This window comes from Poecilia mexicana, unplaced genomic scaffold (assembly GCF_051168715.1).
Source record: "Poecilia mexicana isolate PSO_F unplaced genomic scaffold, ASM5116871v1 scaffold_20, whole genome shotgun sequence".
NCBI classification, from domain to species: Eukaryota; Metazoa; Chordata; class Actinopteri; order Cyprinodontiformes; family Poeciliidae; genus Poecilia; species Poecilia mexicana.
This window is the reverse complement of record NW_028263389.1, coordinates 6705733-6718733: the sequence shown is the minus strand read 5'-3', so window position 1 is coordinate 6718733 and position 13001 is coordinate 6705733. Positions and strand designations below refer to the sequence as shown.

The 13001-nt window shown below is 39.5% G+C and overlaps 1 protein-coding gene across 1 annotated transcript; it reads right to left on the bottom strand.

The window, feature by feature from the left end:
- Window positions 1-1358: 1358 nt before the first annotated feature.
- On the bottom strand, window positions 1359-12662 carry dcaf11 (ddb1 and cul4 associated factor 11). Its single transcript, XM_088001348.1, has 15 exons — window positions 12449-12662; window positions 11887-12135; window positions 10138-10265; window positions 9795-9913; window positions 9564-9628; window positions 9202-9302; window positions 8243-8389; window positions 6933-6987; window positions 6535-6603; window positions 6272-6329; window positions 5009-5194; window positions 4752-4905; window positions 3655-3807; window positions 3416-3522; window positions 1359-2242 (listed from the first exon to the last, which is right to left on the bottom strand). The coding sequence occupies exons 2-15, from the start codon at window positions 12120-12122 to the stop codon at window positions 2168-2170; spliced, it is 1653 nt and encodes a 550-aa protein (XP_087857474.1). The 5' UTR covers window positions 12123-12135; window positions 12449-12662; the 3' UTR covers window positions 1359-2167.
- Window positions 12663-13001: the final 339 nt, after the last annotated feature.

Genomic DNA, 13001 nt, shown 5'->3' with positions numbered 1-13001 from the left:
AGTCCAGCGATATGAAATTGGACAAATTCGATTTTCAGAACAGAGAAACGTCAGAATGACGGTTCATGTCCTGTGACTTTTTAACTGGGTATGAAGTGCAATCAGATTACCCTTCAAACCTAAAGCTTAGATCTAGTCACCACACATCCCTCTACTGGCTTTTTTTTTTTGCCGCAGAATACAGTTTTGACACTTTCTGAACGGTTTCTAAAACTGATGCAGAAGATAGCCACCAGCCACCGACTAAACGTATTTAAGTTGCTTTGAGGACGCCGACCCACAGGAAGTGGTGGTTCTTGCACGAAAGCAAGAACCACGTCAGACTCCTACTTCTGCTCTCTGTTTACATTTTTAGAATAACCAACAGTCCAGGTTGGATCTGTCTACATACTTAATACATACTTTGACACGATGTGCCAGTTATTGACCAGAAAAGTAAAAAAAAAAAAAAAAAAAAAGAAATGTTTTTTCTTTTTTTTAAATGCTCACGTTTCCCCCAGTGCAATGGCATCCTGCACTGGGAGCATTTTCCATACTATCCAGTACTAAATGGCTTTCTGCCACAAGAACAGCAAGAAACAAAAGAGTCCTAAAGAAAGAGTAGGGGTTTGTAAAAATATAGAGTAGTTTTGGTTTGATTCCAGCTTCCTCCTGTCACATGTGGCTGTTCCTCTGAGTGAGGAACGTAATCTCAAGTTGCCTTCTGATCTGTGCTTTGGTGTATGACTAGGTGAAATGTGGCTGTAGTGTGTAGCGCTTTGGTTGATCAGTATGCTTGCAAAAGTGCTCCATAAACTCAGTCTGTTTATCTTGTTTTTATTAGCTGCATTTGACTGAAGACATTTTTTCCCATCAGAACCATATTATAGTAGCCTTGATATGGGAGAAAAGCCACATGGCCAATTGATGCACATCATCACAACACTACTTCTCCTTTATGGTTCATATGATGAGCTTAGCCACGAAATAAAGCTTGAAAATGTCAATTTTACAAAATAACTCCTTTTAAAAGATTCAAATACTCAAAAAAAGTTTTTCATTTAAAACCAGATTGTTTTAGAAAAGTTTTTTTCCCCTGCCATACATGAAATCAACATTTATGAAAATATGTTTTATATTTACCCAGGTTATCTTCAATTTTAAAACTTTCCAGTATGTCAAAAAAGCAAAAATCTAAAAACAAAACATCAGGGGCAAATATCAATTAAATTAATATTCTTGTTTGAGATGTGACCGTGTTCCCTTTTTTATGCTTTTGCCCGTTTTTGTGGACAAATCAAATTGCATCTAAGTTTTTAAGCTCGTTGTTCCTGCAGAGAACCATGAAGAAACATATTTAATAGTAAGAAGCGACAGTCTTTGTGATACAATCAAAGAAAATTCTCTTTTTATTGACACTGTAAAACAACTGTCTGAAATTGAGACTTGAAGAAATTTATAAACACCTGAAAATTGCATATACAGATCAGTGTGAGAGATATTTACCATGAGCACGTCCCCGGGTCAGGTTTCAGCACAATACCACGCATATTCAAATCTTTGAAATTTATCACAGGTTGATACTGCCTAACACACAAAAAGAATCACTCTTAAAAGAAATTAAATAAAAAGCCACCTTGGACCAGATGGTCGTATTGCAGACTGGTGAAGAGAAAAATCTATCGTCAGGCGTAATATTTGGGATTTTGGGCATCTAAATCTCATCACAGCAAAAATGAAAATAAATGCCGACATCAGTTCCCCACAATGCACATCTCATTAAAATACTATACATGTATACAGAATCATCATCATTTTCTCCCTGCAATATCCATCATGTCTAACTTATTAAGCACTAACTTATCATTACGTCTTGATATCGCTCTGACTGCAGCACTCTGCAGCGCATTTAGAGGTCTGGTTAAGTCGAAAAGCGTCGCCTGGATTATTCTGCACAAGACCAAAAAGAAAAAAAAAAGGGGAGGTGGGACGAAGATCCAAAAACAAACAAGAGGACGTCCCTCTGTGTTCAAAGCCGCTCCTAAGGTGGGACCATTGAGCCGTTCCGAAGCAGCACTCCACAGCCGTGCCAGCCTCGTGATCGATAACATCCAGCATTGAATTCAAAGGGTCACAGTTCGTCTGAGCTTCCGAACTCCCAGCAGCCTCGTTTTCGTCGCCGCGTCCTTCATCTCTTCTCTTCCCGCTCTTCCTCCAGCGGGTGGGTTTGTCTGTGCTCCCACATGCGCACCGCTCCGTCCCACTGTGGGCACAATTTCAAAAACGTGATTTAATACAAAGTCCAAAGTTTTTTCTTTTGGGTTTCTTCTTTTAGTTTTTAGTCATGTATGTTGTCAACTTGCTTGCTGCATTTTAGGACATTTACAGGTTACTAAATTCTAGTTAGAATACTTAAGTTTGTTTAAATGTCTTACGGACTCGATTGTATTCTTAGTTACCATTTCATTTCTTTCATTTCACTGACTCTTTGCAACCTGCTGGGTTTCATTAGATAGAAAATGTTTTAAACTAATTTGAATAAAGAACTGAACTAAACGTTTCATAACTGGAATGAGTTGAATTGAAAACACTTTTTTTCTGTAAAATGTCTCAAGATGACATTTGCTGTGAATTGGCGCTACATAAATGAACTGAATGACAGCTGAGCTAAAGACAGCTTCAGGTATCAACTCTTTAATCACGTATTTGTTTAAAAATGTCATCAAAAGCATGTTTAAATCATGTTTAGCACATTCTGTGAATTTGAATCTACTTCTAACACCAACATATATTAGAAGAAATGTTTTTGATTATAAATTTTACAAATCCTACATACCGGCACATGTATTCATAAAGAGACAATTTTTATCTGAAAATTGATAAATATATGGGAGTTTGAAAAGGGGGTAAATAGCAGCAGAATACAGCAAGGTTTTTATTTATTTATTTATGTTGGAGAAATTTTTAGAGAATTAATAGCTTTCTAAAACTGCATGATTGAAAAAGAAGATCATTCTTTATTAGTCCCACAAATGGGAAATGTATTCATAGAGAAAATGTAAGAATAAAATATCATTATATTTAATAAATTATCTCTAAGCAAAAATAATCATCATAATTAACATTAATAAAGGCTAGAAAACATTAGTCGGTGTGTAATTAACCTGTTGAAATTTTCGGTTTCACTTCGTTTATGTCAGTAACTAACTAACTTTTCAATAGTTTTCAATTTTATTGAACATGACTGTTTCACACATTGCATATATAAATAAAGAAAACAGCTTTAGTCTGCTGTGAAATGACAAATGTCACCTTCTGCGCTTTAAATTCAAGACCATTTTACAAAGGGTCCAGTTTATATGTTTCTATATAAGCGTTCCTAAAGTTAAAATGGCTTCCTTTAGATGTGATGCCCGTCTGCATGAACAAGACTCACAGAGCTGCTGATGATTTTGTCATCGTATGGGTGCCAGCTGACGTCCCTCACACAAGCGTCATGACCCGACAACCTGGACACCACCATGCCAGTCAGGACGTCGTAGACTGGACACACACACACACACACACACACACATAAGCAACTCGTCAGATTCGTGTAGAGGAAGAGCGGCCTATTTTTTTTTTTTTTTTCATGCCGGGAGTTTCACTGGAACGCCAAGAGGAACGAGGACTCACTGACGATTTTTCCCGTGGAGCAGCCGGAGTAGATGAACCTCTGCCCGGTGCTGAACTCCGGCGAGAAGCGGCAGCGGATGAGCGTGTGCAGAACGCCGTGGCCGCGGTAGGTCATCACCGAGGTGTCGCCGGTCAGTTTGTGTTTCTTCAGGGCTGCAAATCCCAAAAAAATAAATAAATAAACGTATTAAAAAATGTCAAGTTTAATGTAGGAAAAAGCTGAATGTTTCCAACACAAGAGATCTGAACTTTCCATTTAAACTTATCAAACTACACTCTTTCTCAATAAGGTATTTGCTTGTAAATTCAAGTGTTACAAAAAAGTTCATCAATCCGAATAACTCGGTTTAAAATCATATAATGAAGGATTCATTACACTTGAAATTGCTTTTGCAACAATACATTTTGCTAGACGATAAATCGTCACAGTAATTATTGTGATAAACGATAATATTGTTGTTTTGATACCATTTTTGAAGGCATAATATAAAGAAGATATAATAATGTAAGTTTGCTCTCTCAAGCATCAATAAACTTTTTTATTTTGCAGAAAGAAAAAAAAACTTAGCACTGGAACTGGAAGATATTTTAAATGTCCAAAATAAAACACAACAAACAAAAACAATGAATAAAATGAAAAAAAAAGCACCAAAACCATAAAACATTGATTATGATGTCTCTGTAAACAAAACTGCTCTTCAAAAAATATTTAATCATCAGAATGGAAATGATCACGCTCATTTTTTTTCACAATGCAGTTAATTGATTATTTGATTAACTGCGACAGGCTTTGCCTTGCAGTCCTCTCAGGTATGCAGTGATCTCTTGTTCTTTGTGCTGCTTCTTCAGCCAAACTTCTTCCTTCCACTCAGTTTAGCGATAGCACTCTGGGAACGCCCATCTTTTTTTCTTTTTTTTTTTTTTTATTGGTCTAACTGAATTTTCAGTTTTCATCATCCAAATTAACATAAATAACTAAATGATTTAAATGCATAACTCAGTTTGCTTTTTTTTTTTTAAGCCGAATTACTACATTTGACTAACTTTTAGACGACACTCTAATTTACTTAAGTGAGCCCCCTCGGCCCCATCCTCACCTCTCTGGGGAACCTGCTGCCAGCGGTAGTCCCAGTTTTGTTGGGTGACTGCCAGGCGGGAGGCAGCCAAACCCTCTTTGGGTGAGAATTTCCGGACGTCCCACAGCTTGATGGACTGGTCCTTCGAGTTGCTAATGAGATAGCGAGCATCGCCCTGACACACGAAACACAACGAAGAATTGAGGCGCACAAGCCGAACATCATAAACAGCTCAGCTTTTTTGATGACGGGGCCGACGGACCAGCAATGCCACCCACCTTGCTGTGGATGAAGGTGACGCCGTCTCTGTGGCCGGCCAGCTGTCCGACGGGCTGCGGCCTGTCCTCTCGCAGCGTCCGTCTGTCCCACACCTTGCACAGAGCGTCGTCGCTGCCAGAAAAGAGCAGCTGGGACGAGCTGTCGGCGAACGCCACCGCGTTCACGTCATCCTCGTGGGCATCGATCTGAGGAAGAGTGGGGGGGGAGGGGTCGCAAAAGAGAGCGCTGGTTATTGTGGGCGAACACGAAGCGCCGACATGTAATAATCAAAACAGAGATAGAAGTGGGGACGGACTCAGGAGGTGAAGGACCAGATGGTGGGAGTTGCCTACTGACTGCTCTGCAGAGTGAAGCTGAGGGGCTGAGGATGAGGGAGTTTGGTTCTTATCCTGAGCTGCACTCCGCGGAGCAGCATGACTAGTCGCTTGGAGAAAAGTCTGACACTACGGGAGACTTCGGCTGGTAGATGATCGCAGAGAGCGCATTCTCTGTGCCAATGTTGTAGACGTTACGCGTCCGTGACATTCTTCTTTGCAGAATAGATTAAGCTCAGTCAGCAGAGATGCAGAGCAGCAATATTTAAAGATGGAGAATGTAAGTTTTATAAAAAGTAGGGTTTTTTTTTGTTTTTTTTCATTACATATTTGTTAAAACTGTCAGTATGTCCTTACATTACAATATGAGACAGATAATGTGTGGAAAAAAAACGAGCTCCTCTGGTTTCTCCTTACGTTCAACTGTTCCCAGTCGGAAACAACCAATCAGAGCAAAGGGGAGGGTCTTAATGCTGTTAATCACCACCACTTATGTGCTGATTGACAGCACTAAGATCCTCCCCCTGGCTCTGATTGGTTGTTTCTGACTGGGAGCGGTGTGTTTCTGCAGATGACAATAGGACCAAAAGGAGATGCCAGAGGTTATCTGTCTCCAATTATAAAGTCAGGACAAAATGATGATCGCCATTGGATTTAAGCATGGAACTATTATTATTAGTAGTAAAAATTAGAGTATTTTGATGTAATAAGAATATGCTTTGATCTAATCCATTCCATTGTAGCTCCTATAACAGGTTTTCTTCCAGGATTGCCTTGTATTTAGCTCCACCCATCAGCCCATAAGCCCCATTTCCCCAACAGGATGATACTTCCACTTCCACTTCACAAAGGTGATGGTGAAATCAGTCTGCCAGTTTCCTCCCTGTGTATAACGTTTAAATAAATGTTCGTAGAATATATGAAACAAGCACACCGATCTTCACTCACCTTCAAAGTTCGTTTATTCTGCTCAAGATCAAAAACGTAAAGGCAGCCGTCGTTTGCTCTGAAAACACAAGATGGGAAACACTGAATACATTCTCGCTCGACACTTCCAAGCAATTTACATCCTTCCTTATGAACTGGTGAAGTAAGCAGCACACGCTCCCTCAAGACAAACGGCTGCAACAATGGATTCAATTTTTCTTAAAAGAGCTCTCAGTGCTGCCCGTCAGTCACTGCTTTGACGCGTGACAGCGAGTTGGACTCACCCGCCCAGAATCTCTTTGCCATCTGTTGACGCAGCCAGCGAGAACACGCAGAACCTCCTCTCATCTGGACTACAGAGCACACACACACACACACACGTTATCACAAAGCAGTAAATCCCAACCACACAGCCGACCAAGTGATATTGCACATCAAAAAAAATTTATAAATTAAAAAAAGAAAAAAAACAGCGACATGAGTTTGAATGAATGATCTCAGTGTTGGACAGAGGGACACAAACACACACGGAGAGCAGGGACAGGATGGATGATGAGGCGACAGATGCTGACAGCGTCATTCGTCCCGGTGGAAGGGGGGAGTTGGAGGAGGCCAGGCAGGTAAGGAGTGATAGATTACCTGCTTTGTAATGTTATAAGTTACTATGAGGGGAAACACTAACTTGAGGTCCAGGGCGGTGTGGTTTTCACTGTCTCCGTCTATACTGCACAAATGAACTGTGGGAGAGACGGAGATGGATAGAGAGAGAGAGCATGTGAGAACCAAACGTTTTTATTGCACCAGTTGAATAAAAGATTTTGGAATATGCAAGGGATAGCTGTCGGTAGCTCATTATGAGGTTTATACAAGAATAAACAGTTTTTGCATTTTCTTGAGTGTGTCAAAATAAGAGATTGATTGACAGCACTGTGACCCTCCTCCTCCTGGCTCTGATTGGTTGCTCCTGACTCAGTCGTGTTTTTCTGCAGATGGCAGTAGGACCATAGGGACAAGGTAAAGAAGCTTGATTTTTTTTCTTTGTTTTCACAGATTATTGGTCTCATAATATACTGTCATGACATAGTGACACTTTTAAGAAATGTCAATATATATTTATATATTTTCTTTTTTCAAAAAGTTACCTAACGCAGCTTTAGGTTTGGGTTTCAAAATCAAAAAGGTAATAAATATATGTTGTACAAATAATGAATATTTCATGTTATTTTGGTGGCAGAAGGAATAAATGTTACTTTCTTGTTTTAAATAAAATAAATTAGATGACTTTTAATTATTTGAATGACTAATGATTATTTTATTTAAGGAGAAGTGGCAAAAGCAAATGAGGTGGATCAGCAGGGCTTGCACGTTTTCACATTGACAACTGATGTGAAACATCATCCCAGCTGCCCCGTAAATTGAAACGCTAGCTGTTAGCAACGACACTTTGAAGTTCTGCAGCAGAACGACGGGTGAGGAAAGCAGAGGAATGGGACGAGTCATGATCCGAGCAACATCATCTGTAAAACATGTGTGAGTGTAAGAACTTCAAACAGCTCTCGGTTATTAGTAAAATCTGTTTTACAGCAGCTGCTCTCCTAAGAAACAGCACGACTTTGCCTCTGCATTAAACTCACAACTCACAACAAGAACAGAATCGCATTTTCCCAAGCTGCTCTTTTATGTCCTTCTTAAAGAGAAACCAAAACCGACTAAAATCAGTAAACCGAAGCTTCGCCAAAACCGCATCTCAGAAATTGGCAAGAAAATTCCGACCGACGTGGGGAAAAAAAACCGCGCAAACACGAGACACGGTCACTAAATTTGGGGAAAATACATTCCCTGTTGAAACAGTGTTTCATTTCTCATTTTAAATTTAATACCCTGAAATTTTGCGTAGCAAACTGTCTCCCTGATTTGGAGTTAGACACATTTTCAGTTCGTCTCCCGTTTGTCTTAACATGCATTTTTAGTCATTAAAATAGTCAGCCTTACTGTAATCAGACCAGCTGGAGTAGAGCACGTTGCGAGCGTCCGGAGTGAAGCAAACGTCCAGCACGCTCCAGCCCACGTCACGCGCCTTCACCGTCCGCTGCAGGTGGAAGCGCCCCCTGGTGGTGTCGTACAGGCGGATATTCTGGTCTGCAAGACAAACAACATATATTTGAACTGCTAAAACACAAATATTTCCAGGTTTTAGTATAGAAAATGACACATTACGTTTGTATCACTATTTATTATTATTATGATTATTATTATTATTCTTGCAATAGTTTGCTGGAATTTTGGCCCATTCCTCCTGAATGAACTGGTGTATCCGAGTCGGGCTTGTAGGCCGCCTCACTCGCACACAAAACTTTCTTTGAGACCAAGATGAAGATTTTGCGATGGCCGCTCCAACACAACACATCTTTTAAATTAAATTGGCAGCATGCTATGAGAGTCACAATCCATTTGCGTCACCCAGCTTTAGCTTTCTGGATGATGTCTTGAAGTTTTGCTTCAGTATTCTGAATCTCTTTTGTGAAGTGCAGATTAACAAATGCGTACATTCAAGCGTCTTTGCCATCAAGCTCATGGACGTAAAAACTGGCTAATTCGTTCTTCGTTCTGTGCTCAGCGACATTTAGGGCCCAATTATATATAAAAGATAAAAGATTCAGGACCCCAGTCGAGCTCTACCACCAGCATTAGGCTCCTTCTTCAGTGCCTGCAGCAGCACATTGACAGTGAGCTTTTTAATGAGGAAAGCAAATAAAATCAAATGACGAGGAAGGAAGGTGGCAGCTGTATTGTTTTCTTCCAAAATAGCAACCTAATAAAAACAGAAGTATGCACTAAATGAGGAATTGGGGGGTGGAGGGAATGGCAAAAAAAAGGCTTTTAAACAAGAACTGTAAATGATTCCAGGATCATTTCCTCTGGGTTCTCATGTGAGATGCCGTATTATTTACCTTGGCAGGCGGAGAGGAACATGTTGCCCTCCTCACTGTACACTCCACAAAAAGCTTTCTGCAGGTAAGTATCCTTGTGGGACACGTAGTTTGGCAGAAAACTGCAAGAAAGAAAGAAGGGTCAGAATAGGGTCAGAAAAGTCCTCATTGTGTCCAGTGCATAAAAATCAAATTTTAAGGAGAAAAAAAAAAAAAAAAAATATATATATATATATATATATATATATATATATATATATATATATATATATATATATATATATATATATATATATATATATATATACATATATATACATATATATATATATGTATATATATATATATATAGTCTTTTTTTTGGGGGGGGGGTATCTACTCACTGTGTGCGAATACGGCTGCACTCTCCATGTGAGAAACTGGAGCCTCTACATCTGCCTTGTTCTCTCTGGGCATAAAACAGTTAATAAAAAATTACTACCTGACAAAAACACACACACAATTAAACTCTGTTAAATATATGTTTATAGTCATGCTTAAAATAAAACAAGTTGGACTAAAGAACATATTTTGCCATGTTTTTTTTGTTTTTTTTTTAATTTTCGGGATCAGACCTCTGTGAGCATGTGGGTGAAACTGTGTCGGCTTTTCAAGGCGGACGAGGCAGTAGCCAGGAGAATCTGCGTTCGGATCTCACTGCGGTCCACTTCCTGTGTGTCGGGTTGAGAGTCCACTGGACGGAAAGAAATACAGTCTAATAAGCAGAAACTTCTGGAACTGTGTGCTTTTAAAACATACAAATCAGTGTATTTGTACTTTCCTACAGTTTTCGAGAACTCTATTCAGGGGTCAACGTGATTTTGCATGAGTACTAAAAAATATATTGTAGTTTTGAGAACTGATTATGCAAGAGGAGACGATCAAATCGAGAATTTGTCTGGCTCACATGGAGATTACCTGGCGGATTGTAGCGGTCGCCCAGACGCCCGTCCCAGGCTCCGTCGCTGTCCTCATCGGAGTCAGAGTACGACTGGACCAGCTGCAGTCCAGTAGCTTCATGGCCATGGACCACTCTGACCTGGCCCCTGCACACAAAAAGGCAACATTAACCAACATCCAGGCAAAAATACTGAAGGGAATCTAAACCGATGCACCAAAAATAGAATATAATTTATACAAATTATGTTGCATGTACGGTATATATATATTTTGTTTTCCTTTGTTAAACGGTGAACGACGAGGAGCTCAAAAAGTAGATAAGAGCAATAAAAGGTTACAGGTTACGATACTGTATGAAATTACCTTGAAATATTTCACTTTTTGTCACACATTTTGTGCTACACCAAAAATAGAGTAAAGCAAAATTGTCAAGTGGAAGGAAATCAGTTTGTGTAACAATAATATCGCCAAACGACTGCCCACAGCGCAATCGTTTCTGGCCAATATACTCCAGATGTTATGAGTTCACACTCTGCATACAAATGTAACCTTCAGTCTGCTGGAGTCTTACGCCAGTAGACAGTGCCAAGGAGTGCAAAGGTCACAGAGGTTCCTGGAATATTATGGGATATTACATCCACTGTACATTTTATGTTTTTATTTTATTATTCTTAGGACCAGCATGGTTTCACGCCATGCAGGAAACACAGCACACTCGTCACAAGGTCCACTCACATCAGATCAAATAACTTTTTTTTTTTTACTATAGAAGGAAAACACCATCTGTGAAAGAAAACTGTTTGTGCACAATATCAGTGAAAAAATGGTAGTGGCAGCATCATGAGGTGGAAATATTTTTATTTCTTGTTAGTAAAAAACAAAAAACAAAAGCTCAAAATCGTGTTTCATTTGACTTAGCTTTATCAGTTTAAAAACTTTCTTTGTCTCTTTACTTATAGGGTCACTTAGAGAAATTTAACTTTTCGGTTTTTTTGACGGACCGAATCCGAATAAACCTATCAGCAATAGAGTCAACAAGTATAAAATTACTATTCTGCAATTAAATTACAGCCGTTAAATGAAATGAGCAGTGCTGCAAAGCCATGCCTTGTGTGAACAAGCCAGTAGTTTTATATTCTAGAACGGGATTTAATTACAAATTCTTTCTTTTTCAGCACATAAACATTCAGTCAGAACATAGGTTATTTATTCTGTAATGGAAAAACAAAAAAAAAACCACCACAAATTTTAACGCTCATTTTTCATGAGCAACTAAACCAAGAAAGCAAAATACAGATAAAATGCAATTAAGATTAAAAACCCATAAACTTCAAACTGATTTATTACCTTGTGATGAATGAGCTGGTATGATTATCAATTAGACCGTCTGCTTCCATGCACTTACACTGAGGTTGTTTAATGTGTGTAGAGAACGATCACACAGAAGATATAGCAGATGTGAATGCTCTACTGTTTTCTATGCCAACAGTCTAGTGAAAGTGATAGCCCTGCCATTCACAATTTAATTTATAGGGATTCTGTGGATTCTCGTGTCATCTTGACTCAATTGACCTACATAATATAGGCAAACAGGAAGTAGGTCGTTTCAGTGCCCTTATGTGAGTTTACAGAGCCAATTAGATTCCAGTAAGGAACGTCTTCGTGAGTTGTCCAGTTATTGAGTAGTGTCTTCATAAATAGCACACAAAATAACGCAAACTTTGCGCTTGTTTTTTGTACATACAAATGAATTCCTGCCACATTTACCTTCTCAGTAGGTAAGCCAGCACTTCAGCTAAGTCAACGTCCTCCTCGAAAGCGGACTGCCGGTCGCTCTGCTGCCTGTCAGCCGTCCTGCGGCCTCGGCTGCTGCTGCCGCTACTACTGCTGCTGTTGCTCTGGTTCTGGTTCTGGTTCGGTTCTGCTGCTTCAGAGTGGTCTGCTGGGTTGCCACTGGAAGAGCCCCTTCCACAAGACATCCCAGAACTGGACTGCGAGCCCATAGACTGAGAGGGCCTGGCAGAGACAGAGAGTTAGGAGACATTTTTGGGGGGACAATTTTGGGTTTTAGTTTTGCAGAGGTCATGTGAAGAACACCGTGTGTTTTAGGAGGAAATGATTAAAAAAAAGAAGCGTTAGGTAATGTCAGGCTGCATCTAAAAGAGTCACTTTGACAAATTATTTGATTACTTTGACTTCTTAAACCCAAACTACCTATGTGGTTCGCCAAATAAAATCTATCGTCACATGTATCCTGTGTGCATGTGCTGCATAAAACGATGCAGATTTGAAAGAGTTAGCTAAAGTTGCTAACGATAACATTAGCTACCGATGGGAAGTCCTCTTGACAGCTCGTCGGTCCAACTCCTCCTGGTTTCGGTGGGGGCTTGTCCGCTAGCTGGATCGGGATTTTCAGCCCGGTCTACCACACAATGCTGGTTTTTGCAGCGAACATGCGGTTTTGACAGCAGCACAATGTTTGATCAGTGGGCAAGCTGGGCCACTCCGTCAATCGCCATGTTGTTTACAAAAGTGTGAAAAAACCCTGCGCGTCACGTGACCAGCTGTCGTCATATAACCGGAGAGCACAAATAACTTTTACACCTCACCGATGTGCCAAGGAATCAAAGCAACACTAATTCATGTTACTTTATTACCAATAGATTGTGAATTTCTCTCAGAATTATATTTGTTTGTCTCTACAACCTTTACTGAGCTTCTCAGACCAATACAAAGTTAATAATAATAATTATTATTATTACTATACTACAACATAATAGTAGTTGTAGTAGTATAGTAATTATTATTGCTTAGCTATTATTAATGTTATTACTATTATTTATATTTGATTGTATTATAATAGTTCTATAAATAATTATTAC

Excerpts from the sequence above, each read along its gene's own strand:
- dcaf11 (XM_088001348.1), bottom strand. The coding sequence starts at position 12,122 with ATGGGCTCGCAGTCCAGTTCTGGGATGTCTTGTGGAAGGGGCTCTTCC. Across the intron at positions 9,303-9,563 it reads TGCAGCCGTATTCGCACACA|TTTTCTGCCAAACTACGTGT; the intron begins GTGAGTAGATAC and ends TCTTTCTTGCAG. Across the intron at positions 2,243-3,415 it reads ACAAAATCATCAGCAGCTCT|TGGGACGGAGCGGTGCGCAT; the intron begins GTGAGTCTTGTT and ends TTGTGCCCACAG.